General features: G+C 40.5%; 1 protein-coding gene and 1 long non-coding RNA gene across 2 annotated transcripts; both read right to left on the bottom strand.

The window, feature by feature from the left end:
- Positions 1-3,553: 3,553 nt before the first annotated feature.
- Positions 3,554-8,082, bottom strand: LOC140811146 (uncharacterized). The gene is made up of 12 exons (XM_073169020.1): positions 7,837-8,082; positions 7,269-7,766; positions 6,934-7,132; positions 6,754-6,885; positions 6,528-6,606; positions 6,230-6,483; positions 5,779-5,856; positions 5,275-5,625; positions 5,105-5,214; positions 4,847-5,005; positions 4,538-4,669; positions 3,554-4,360 (listed from the first exon to the last, which is right to left on the bottom strand). Exons 1-12 carry the CDS (start codon positions 8,080-8,082, stop codon positions 3,554-3,556), a joined length of 3,045 nt encoding a protein of 1,014 aa, XP_073025121.1.
- A 354-nt stretch (positions 8,083-8,436) lies between these two features.
- Positions 8,437-9,759, bottom strand: LOC140812839 (uncharacterized). Its single transcript, XR_012113764.1, has 3 exons — positions 8,885-9,759; positions 8,712-8,763; positions 8,437-8,597 (listed from the first exon to the last, which is right to left on the bottom strand). It is a non-coding gene; the product is annotated as an uncharacterized lncRNA (long non-coding RNA).
- Between the last annotated feature and the right edge of the window lie 294 nt (positions 9,760-10,053).

Genomic DNA, 10,053 nt, shown 5'->3' with positions numbered 1-10,053 from the left:
GCCTGCCCCGTGGGAATGGGGTGTCCAAGAATAAACAAAACCGAGGACGTGAGCGATAAGAACGCCCAGTACAAAAGTATGAGTATACAAACCTATATGAAATGCACATGCTATGATATGATACCAGGGTAGTCAAGAAACAGGAATCACAAAGGATCTCAAAATGCTCAGTCTAGAGGCGCCAAGTGGATAGTGCCGCGCGGTCCAACCTCTGGGTCACTGCATCCACTACAAGATAGACGTGGACCTAAAATGTCCCGGACCACCGAAGCCCTCCCGACCCGTCGGCCACTGTGTACTCTCGGTGTCCATGCGTCCACAAGACAGGGCTGAGCGGCCCCAAGATATAGCTTATCTCGAAAGAGATACAGCTCAACAGTAAAGGCTATCTCGAAGGAGATACGGCTCAACATGATATGCAATATGCATCATAACTCGTGACATAATAGCATGCATCATATGACATATAACAATGCAGCAAATACTCATGCAACACATATATGAATGTATACTCAACCAGGATATCTCGGATAGTACTTTCGTACCTCTATCACAGCAAGCCTAGCCTTACGCAACACCGCTAATCAAGTCTAGCACAAGCCTACGCATCAAAAGCATACTCAATCAATACTACCATGCTCGACTAGCAAAACCAGTACTCCCTAGTACTACCAAAGGTTTAGGGTTTACCTTCGTCCGTCGACAGCCCTTTGATGTCGATTGCCTTGAAACTCAGGCGCCGCTACGCTACTACTCCTGGCAGCTCTTGGCTATCGCTCGACCAACAACTAACCCTAGAAACCTTCCAAATCCTCTCAACTATGAGGCAAAACTCAAGAAATTGGCAAGTCAAAATGAGGAAATCCGAGCACTATTTATAGGCCATGTTCGGATCCTCCGAACAACACTTCGGAACGTCCGAACGCTACGTGTCCATTGGCTCTTGACAGCTCATGATCGGATCCTCCGATCATACACTTCGGACCGTCCGAACATGCATGGAAAATGACGTGTCGATCAACACTTGACACCTAATGATCGGATCCACCGAACTCGCTTCGGACCTTCCGACCTCTTCGGTGCTTCCGAACCCTCTTCGGTCCGTCCGATCATGACCATAGCCAAAATTACACCTTAAACCTTCTTAATCACCATTACTCCGTTAATTACCCAATTTAGAATTCGGGCTACTACAAAATTCAACTCCTTGAATTTATTCTCTCAACGGGAACAAACGATCCAGTGTTTGTGTGACCCTCAATGGTTCAGGGATACAGCTAGCCGTGGGTTCACAACTTTTTGTGATTCAGGATATAATCCTTTATCCGGGCTTACCCTAGTTAGCCTCATACTTTTCATCAACGCCTTAATCAAGAATATCAGAACTCATTTCTGATTGCATCCATCGGATCATGGTAAGAGCGTCTAGTAGCATCGCCCCATGATCCCCTAGGTATCACTGATAGTTCCTGCAAGAACCAGCCGATTATGATTAACGTACAAGTACGGTCCCTTCATCTCATATTGTGGCGCCCCAAACCTCGCCACGTAATCATACAACATGTGACGTAATATGCATAAAAAAAATTTCTTTTTCGACGACGTAATAATATAATGCATATACGACAAAATAGTGCAATCACCACACTATCTACGTCAATGCAGCAGAAACAGTATAATAAATACACATATACAACTCAAATAAGACAATAAACTATACTGTCTCTATCTACTATTAACTACAGGACTATTTGACTAGACACACCTAGTCCTTCACCACTATCCTGTCTCACAGCATAGTCCTGTAACCTGTCCAACAGAAACAGCCCCCAAAGGTTGGGCATATACAACAATCATCATAGTAATACATAACAGTTATATTAACAACAACATAAGATATAACTGAAATGATAACAGAAATACCCCCTTTGCCGTTTCTGGACAATCAGCCATCAACAACCTCAACAACATCACACTGCAACAACAACATCGACGATACGTCGCACCCCAACACCGGCGACAGCAATATCGTCGAACGAACAACAACATCGACGATACGTCGCACCCCAACACCGGCGACAGCAATATCGTCGAACGAACAACAACATCGACGATACGTCGCACCCCAACACCGGCGACAGCAATATCGTCGAACGAATAACAACATCAACGATACGTCGCACCCCAACACCGGCGACAGCAATATCGTTGAACGAACAAAATCAACGTGACAACATCAACGAGAAGTCTCCCAACAACGATAGTCACCAATATCAACAATAATAAACAACAACAAATATAACATCAAATCACCCAATTCCGGTGATTTATCATCGTTCAACGCAATAGTATTCATCAATACTAAACAATAACAACATATGCTCGTACGTCAACACGTACCTGATAATCGAGTATATATAAAATCTGGCTATTTCTTTGATCCCGAGGCTTGTGATGTATCTAAATAATTCAACAACAATTATCAGATCATTGTCACCATATCAACACAGTCATAACAACCTCAATATATAACATCAAATAGCCCAACAACAATTAATTCAACAAAATATAAAACTCGATTATAAATTTGTATTTTTCAACAATTTAATATTCCAGTGTATTTAATTCACAATACTACCATCAAATACACCCTAATTAATTTAACACCAATTAATAGGCTATTTTACAACATCCGTCAAATTGCGAAAACTTTATATCAACGTGTAGCCTATACTTCGTAGACTCCGAATATATAATCAGAATTAATAACAACTGATAAACAACTCTCCAATCTCAACCCAACGTTTAAAAATTCCTAATTAAAATAATTTAGGAATAATTCAAAATAACACCACTATAATCTTCTCTACTTCGTTAAAATCATACACTACTCAACAATATTCAATTTCAGTATGATTTAACAATTTATCGGATTTATTCTAGAAATCGACGAATTTCAAACATCATCAAAACTATAAAATTTATACCTCAAATCGAAGACCTCGTGTCAACGATCCCATAACTGAAGTCGGTTCGTCGATTGGATAAACCGATAAGTCGCAAGATCGAAAAGAAAAATCTAAAACCTTATTCTCTTCTCTCCTGAAATGTTACTGTGAAATGAAAGAATGAATCCACCGTCTCTTTCGAATTTATCTTTTCTTTTTCTTTTTTTTTAATTTTTTTAATTTTTTTTAATATTATATTATATTATATTAATAAAATAATAATATATACTATTTAACATTTTAACACCGGTATATCCCTTTGGACCAGTCAAACGATCAAATTTTCCAAAACTCAATGAAACTTCTATATCTTTGAGTTTTCTACGTTATATCCAAATATCAACTTATTTGGACTTCATATGACCAACATATGTCATATTTCTCTCTTAAAAAAAATATTAATTATTTAGTAATCTCACATTACTAAATCAACAACTTGTGATATTACTTCAGGCATTACATTTCTACCCCCCTTAAATGAATTTCGACCCCGAAATTAATCAACAACAGTAATAACATGCATAAATAAAAGATACGTCATACCATCAGAATAAGTAGGGGTAGTGCTCCCTCATATGCCGCTCTGTCTCCCAAGTGGCCTCTTCGACACCTCTATGCTCCCACTGAACCTTCACCATCGGTATAATCTTACTACGAAGCTTCCGTTCAGATCTATCCAAAATACAAACTGGTCTCTCAACATAAGACACATCAGGATCTAACTGAACCTCAGAAATATCCAACACATGTGAAGGGTCAGGCTCATACTTCCGCAACATCGACACATGGAATACGTCATGAATACCAGATAAAGATGGAGGTAGAGCCAATCGATAAGCCAACGTGCCTATCCGCTGTAATATCTCATATGGGCCAACATACCTCGGTGCCAACTTTCCTTTCATGCCAAATCGCACTGTGCCACGAAAAGGAGAAACTTTCAAAAATACTCGATCGCCCTGCTGAAACTCTAAGGGTCTTCGTCTTTTATTGGCATAGGCGGCCTGTCTGTCTTGAGCTGCTTTCAATCGCTGCTGTATCAACTTTACTTTCTGTTGCATTTCATGAATCATATCAGGACCTGTGACTGTAGCTCGATCAACATCATCCCAGTATAACGGAGATCTACAACGTCTCCCATACAATGCCTCGAATGGAGCCATCTGAATACTACTCTGATAACTATTGTTATACGCAAACTCCACCAATGGAATAGATGACTGCCAACCAGATTTAAAATCCATGACATAAGCACGCAACATATCCTCCAGCGTCTGAATAGTACGCTCAGTCTGACCATCTGTCTGAGGATGATAAGCTGTACTCAATCTCAACTCTGTCCCCATCGCAGTCTGCAATCCTTCCCAAAAATGAGAAGTAAATCGAGGATCTCTATCAGAAATAATAGACACTGGAATCCCATGCAACCGTACAATCTCTCGTATATACAACTGTGCCATCGTCAAGTACGTACTACTCATGCTATAGGGTATAAAATGTGCAACTTTCGTCAATTGATCAACAATCACCCAAATAGCATCAATAGTTCCAGTGCTTCTTGGCAAATGAGTCACAAAATCCATCGATATGTGCTCCCATTTCCAAGTCGGTACTTCTAAACTCCTCAATTCACCTCCGGGCCTTCTCCTCTCAGCTTTGATCTGTTGACAATTGAGACATCGACGTACAAAATCAATCACATCACGTTTCATTCCCTTCCACCAAAACTGAGAACGTAGATCCTTATACATCTTCTTGCCACCAGGGTGGATAGAATATCGACTACAATGTGCACGCCGCAACAGGCCCTGACGCAACTCAGATATATCAGGAACTACCCATCTATCATTCATCCTCAAACTGCCATCATCAGCGACTCTAAAACGAGTATCTTGTTTCTGATAAACCAACTCCTTCCATCGCTGAACTCTCTCATCTGTCATCTGTGCATCACGAATACAACCATATATATCAGGTTCAGCTAATAAGGTAGATACCTGGATAGGAGTCGTCGAGATATTAAAATCATATCCCAAGGAACAACAAGACATCATCATAGCTGATAAGCGACCCACATCCTCTGCCGTACAACTCACTTTACGACTCAGTGCATCAGCTGTAAGATTGGCTCGACCAGGATGATATTCAATCTCACAATCATAATCTTTCAACAGATCTAACCATCGTCTCTGTCTCATATTCAACTCTGTCTGAGTAAACAAAAATCTCAAACTCTTATGATCAGTATAAATCGTAAACGAGGTACCATATAGATAGTGTCGCCATATCTTCAAGGCAAAGATAATGGCTGCCAACTCCAAGTCGTGTACAGGGTACCTTGTTTCGTGTGGTTTCAGCTGTCTCGAGGCATATGCCACAACATGTCGATCCTGCATCAAAACACATCCTAAACCATGTAATGATGCATCAGTATACACAACAAACCTCTCGTTTTCTGTAGGAATTGATAACACCGGTGCAGTCGTTAGTCGATGCTTCAACTCCTGAAAACTCCTCTCACATGCTTCAGACCACTGAAATCGCACACCTTTCTGGGTCAACTGTGTCAAAGGTCTAGCAATCTTTGAAAATCCCTCCATAAATCGACGATAATAACCTGCTAAACCCAAGAAACTACGAATCTCTGGTACAGATGTAGGTGCAGACCACTGTAACACGGCTTCGACCTTCGTTGGATCAACAGAAATCCCATCTCTCGATATAACATGACCCAAGAAGACTACTCGATCCAACCAAAACTCACACTTACTGAGTTTGGCATACAACTGTTTATCTCGCAGCACCTGTAACACTGAACGGAAAGTGCCCAACATGCTCAGCCTCACTCCTGGAATATATCAATATATCATCAATAAACACAATAACAAATCGATCGAGATAAGGCTGAAATACCATGTTCATCAAACTCATGAACACAGCTGGAGCATTCGTCAACCCAAAAGGCATAACCAAAAACTCGTAATGCCCATATCTGGTCCTGAATAAAGTCTTCTGAATATCATCCTCTCTAACTCGTATCTGATGATATCCTGACCTCAAATCAATCTTCGAATATACTGAGGTTCCCTGCAACTGATCAAACAAATCATCAATACGAGGGAGGGGATATTTATTCTTAATCGTTACCTTATTCAGCTGTCGATAGTCAATACAAAGCCGCATCGTTCCATCTTTCTTTCTCACCAATAAGACTGGTGCACCCCAAGGCGATACACTAGGGCGAATGTATCCCTTGTCCAGCAAGTCCTGCAACTGGGCTTTCAACTCTCTCAACTCTGCTGGTGCCATTCTGTAAGGAGTACGAGAAATAGGGGAAGTACCTGGCATCAACTCGATCCCAAACTCCACCTCACGAGCTGGTGGGAAGCCTGGAATCTCATCAGGAAATACATCGGCAAACTCAGCAACTATAGGTATGTCCTCTATTCCCACCTCTTCTTCTTCTCTGTCACATCTACAGCATAAATAAGATAACCCTCATGCCCATGCTCCAATAACCGAGACATCCGGATAGCAGATACCAACGGAACACGGGGACGAGAACCCTTCCCATAAAATGTCCAACGCTCTTTCTCATCTGTATAAAAATATACCACCCGCTGATAACAATCAACTGTCGCACAATATCTCCTCAGCACATTAATTCCCACAATACAATCAAAATCAGTCATCTCTAGAATAATCATATCAGATCTCAGCTCATAGCCCTCATAAGAAATAATACCATCTGATATCATAGATACAACTGATATATCAACTCCAGAAGGTGTCGAAACAGAAAGAGGCATAGACAATGGAGACGAGCGCATATGATGCTCAACCACAAACCTCTTCGATATAAATGTATGCGAGGCACCTGTATCAATAAGAATATAAGCAGGATAAGAACATAAATAACACTTACCCGCTATCATCTCCTCTCGTGCCTCCTCTGCCTGCTCTCTGGTCAAAGCATACACCTGTGCCTGAGGCGGACCAGCTCCCTGCATACGTGGCTGTCCTCCAGAAGGTCGTGGTGTAAACTGCTGAGGCTGTCGTCCTCCTCTCTCTGAGGATCTACCTCTAGCACTCCTAGGCTCTCGCTGTCCCTCACGACTAGGACACTGTCTCGCCAGATGACCAACACCGCCACACTCAAAACAGGTGATCTCGGTCTGTGTACAATCTCTGATCAGATGAGGTCCCCCACAACGAAAACATCTCACTGCTCTGGACTCTCCTCTCTGCCCCTGAACAGACTGAGAACTGTCCCCCACGACTCTCAACACGTCGTGAATCAAATCGACGCTTCCCAGATGATGCTGAAGAAGAAGATGAACCCTTCTGATATTTAAAAGACTGTCCCTGAGGTCGCAATGACTCCCTAGTCGGCTCTGATAATCGTCCCTGAGCCCCATACTCCTGCATCACCAACTCAGCCATCTCTGCCCTCGTCACTGCATCCTCAAATGATATCGGGTTATTTGATTGCACAAGATCAAATAACTCTAACTTCAACCCTCTCAAGAAATGCCTCATCTTAGCATGAACATTCGTAGCAACATGTGGCACATATTTCAGCAATGCAGAATACCGAGACTCGTACTCAGCAACAGACATACTGCCCTGTCTCAAATCCTCGAATTCTCTCTCTTTCTTCTGTCTGGCTGCTATAGAAAAATATTTATCAAGAAAACGAGATCGAAACACATCCCAATCAACAGTACGGCCCTGAGCTCTCAATCCAGCCTCAGTCGTCTGCCACCACAATAGTACATTTCGCGAAAGCTGAAATGTAGCGAATCGTAACCAAGCAGACCTAGCACACGGCGCAGTCACAAATATCTGCTCTATCCCTCTCAATCCACTCCTCTGCTCGCTCACCGGTCTTAGAACTATCAAATCTCGGCGGAAAATAACTGCTGAACTCTGCCAAAGTCAACTCACCAGTTAATAAAGGCTGATCTGCAGGTGCCTGTCCCATAGGAGGAGGTGGCAATGGATTCATCTGTCCAAACCCACTCTCAACCTCATCTCTTTCCTCGTGTGGATGTACCTGTTCTCTAGCAGCCATCACTGGAAATCAAATTGTTAATCATAACATTTAACAATTACAATCCAGTAATCATCATAACACCTTTCGCACGAAAGCACATGCAACTAAAGAACAATCAATCACATCGAGAAATAATCAATAACATGTCAAATGCACAGACACACGCAGATAATATCGTCATCCAACTCCCTCATCACAAACCCAACTCCTAATCATCCCAGACATCTAACATATGCTCTGATACCACCAAATGTGGTGCCCCAAACCTCGCCACGTAATCATACAACATGTGACGTAATATGCATAAAAAAATTTCTTTTCGACGACGTAATAATATAATGCATATACGACAAAATAGTGCAATCACCACACTATCTACGTCAATGCAGCAGAAACAGTATAATAAATACACATATACAACTCAAATAAGACAATAAACTATACTGTCTCTATCTACTATTAACTACAGGACTATTTGACTAGACACACCTAGTCCTTCACCACTATCATGTCTCACAGCATAGTCCTGTAACCTGTCCAACAGAAACAGCCCCCAAAGGTTGAGCATATACAACAATCATCATCGTAATACATAACAGTTATATTAACAACAACATAAGATATAACTGAAATGATAACAGAAATACCCCCTTTGCCGTTTCTGGACAATCAGCCATCAACAACCTCAACAACATCACACTGCAACAACAACATCGACGATACGTCGTACCCCAACACCGGCGACAGCAATATCGTCGAACGAACAACAACATCGACGATACGTCGCACCCCAACACCGGCGACAGCAATATCGTCGAACAAACAACAACATCGACGATACGTCGCACCCCAACACCGGCGACAGCAATATCGTCGAACGAATAACAACATCAACGATACGTCGCACCCCAACACCGGCGACAGCAATATCGTTGAACGAACAACATCAACGTGACAACATCAACGAGAAGTCTCCCAACAACGATAGTCACCAATATCAACAATAATAAACAACAACAAATATAACATCAAATCACCCAATTCCGGTGATTTATCATCGTTCAACGCAATAGTATTCATCAATACTAAACAATAACAACATATGCTCGTACGTCAACACGTACCTGATAATCGAGTATATATAAAATCTGGCTATTTCTTTGATCCCGAGGCTTGTGATGTATCTAAATAATTCAACAACAATTATCAGATCATTGTCACCATATCAACACAGTCATAACAGCCTCAATATATAACATCAAATAGCCCAACAACAATTAATTCAACAAAATATAAAACTCGATTATAAATTTGTATTTTTCAACAATTTAATATTCCGGTGTATTTAATTCACAATACTACCATCAAATACACCCTAATTAATTTAACACCAATTAATAGGCTATTTTACAACATCCGTCAAATTTCGAAAACTTTATATCAACGTGTAGCCTATACTTCGTAGACTCCGAATATATAATCAGAATTAATAACAACTGACAAACAACTCTCCAATCTCAACCCAACGTTTAAAAATTCCTAATTAAAATAATTTAGGAATAATTCAAAATAACACCACTATAATCTTCTCTACTTCGTTAAAATCATACACTACTCAACAATATTCAATTTCAGTATGATTTAACAATTTATCGGATTTATTCTAGAAATCGACGAATTTCAAACATCATCAAAACTATAAAATTTATACCTCAAATCGAAGACCTCGTGTCAACGATCCCAGAACTGAAGTCGATTCGTCGATTGGATAAACCGATAAGTCGCAAGATCGAAAAGAAAAATCTAAAACCTTATTCTCTTCTCTCCTGAAATGTTACTGTGAAATGAAAGAATGAATCCACCGTCTCTTTCGAATTTATCTTTTCTTTTTCTTTTTTTTTAATTTTTTTAATTTTTGTTTTAATATTATATTATATTATATTAATATAATATAATATAATATAATATATACTATTTAACATTTTAACA

This window comes from Primulina eburnea, chromosome 14, assembly GCF_022965805.1.
Source record: "Primulina eburnea isolate SZY01 chromosome 14, ASM2296580v1, whole genome shotgun sequence".
Taxonomy (NCBI): domain Eukaryota; kingdom Viridiplantae; phylum Streptophyta; class Magnoliopsida; order Lamiales; family Gesneriaceae; genus Primulina; species Primulina eburnea.
The sequence above is the reverse complement of the archived record's forward strand: the minus strand, read 5'-3'. Positions and strand labels throughout refer to the sequence as shown.

What these genes read in the sequence shown, in the direction of transcription:
- LOC140811146 (XM_073169020.1), bottom strand. Translation starts at nt 8,082, where the DNA reads ATGGCTGCTAGAGAACAGGTACATCCACACGAGGAAAGAGATGAGGTT. An exon ending in CCCTAGTGTATCGCCTTGGG is followed by an intron (nt 5,857 to 6,229) that starts GTGCACCAGTCT and finishes GATATATTCCAG; the next exon opens with GAGTGAGGCTGAGCATGTTG. An exon ending in GAACTATTGATGCTATTTGG is followed by an intron (nt 4,361 to 4,537) that starts GTGATTGTTGAT and finishes GAAGGATTGCAG; the next exon opens with ACTGCGATGGGGACAGAGTT.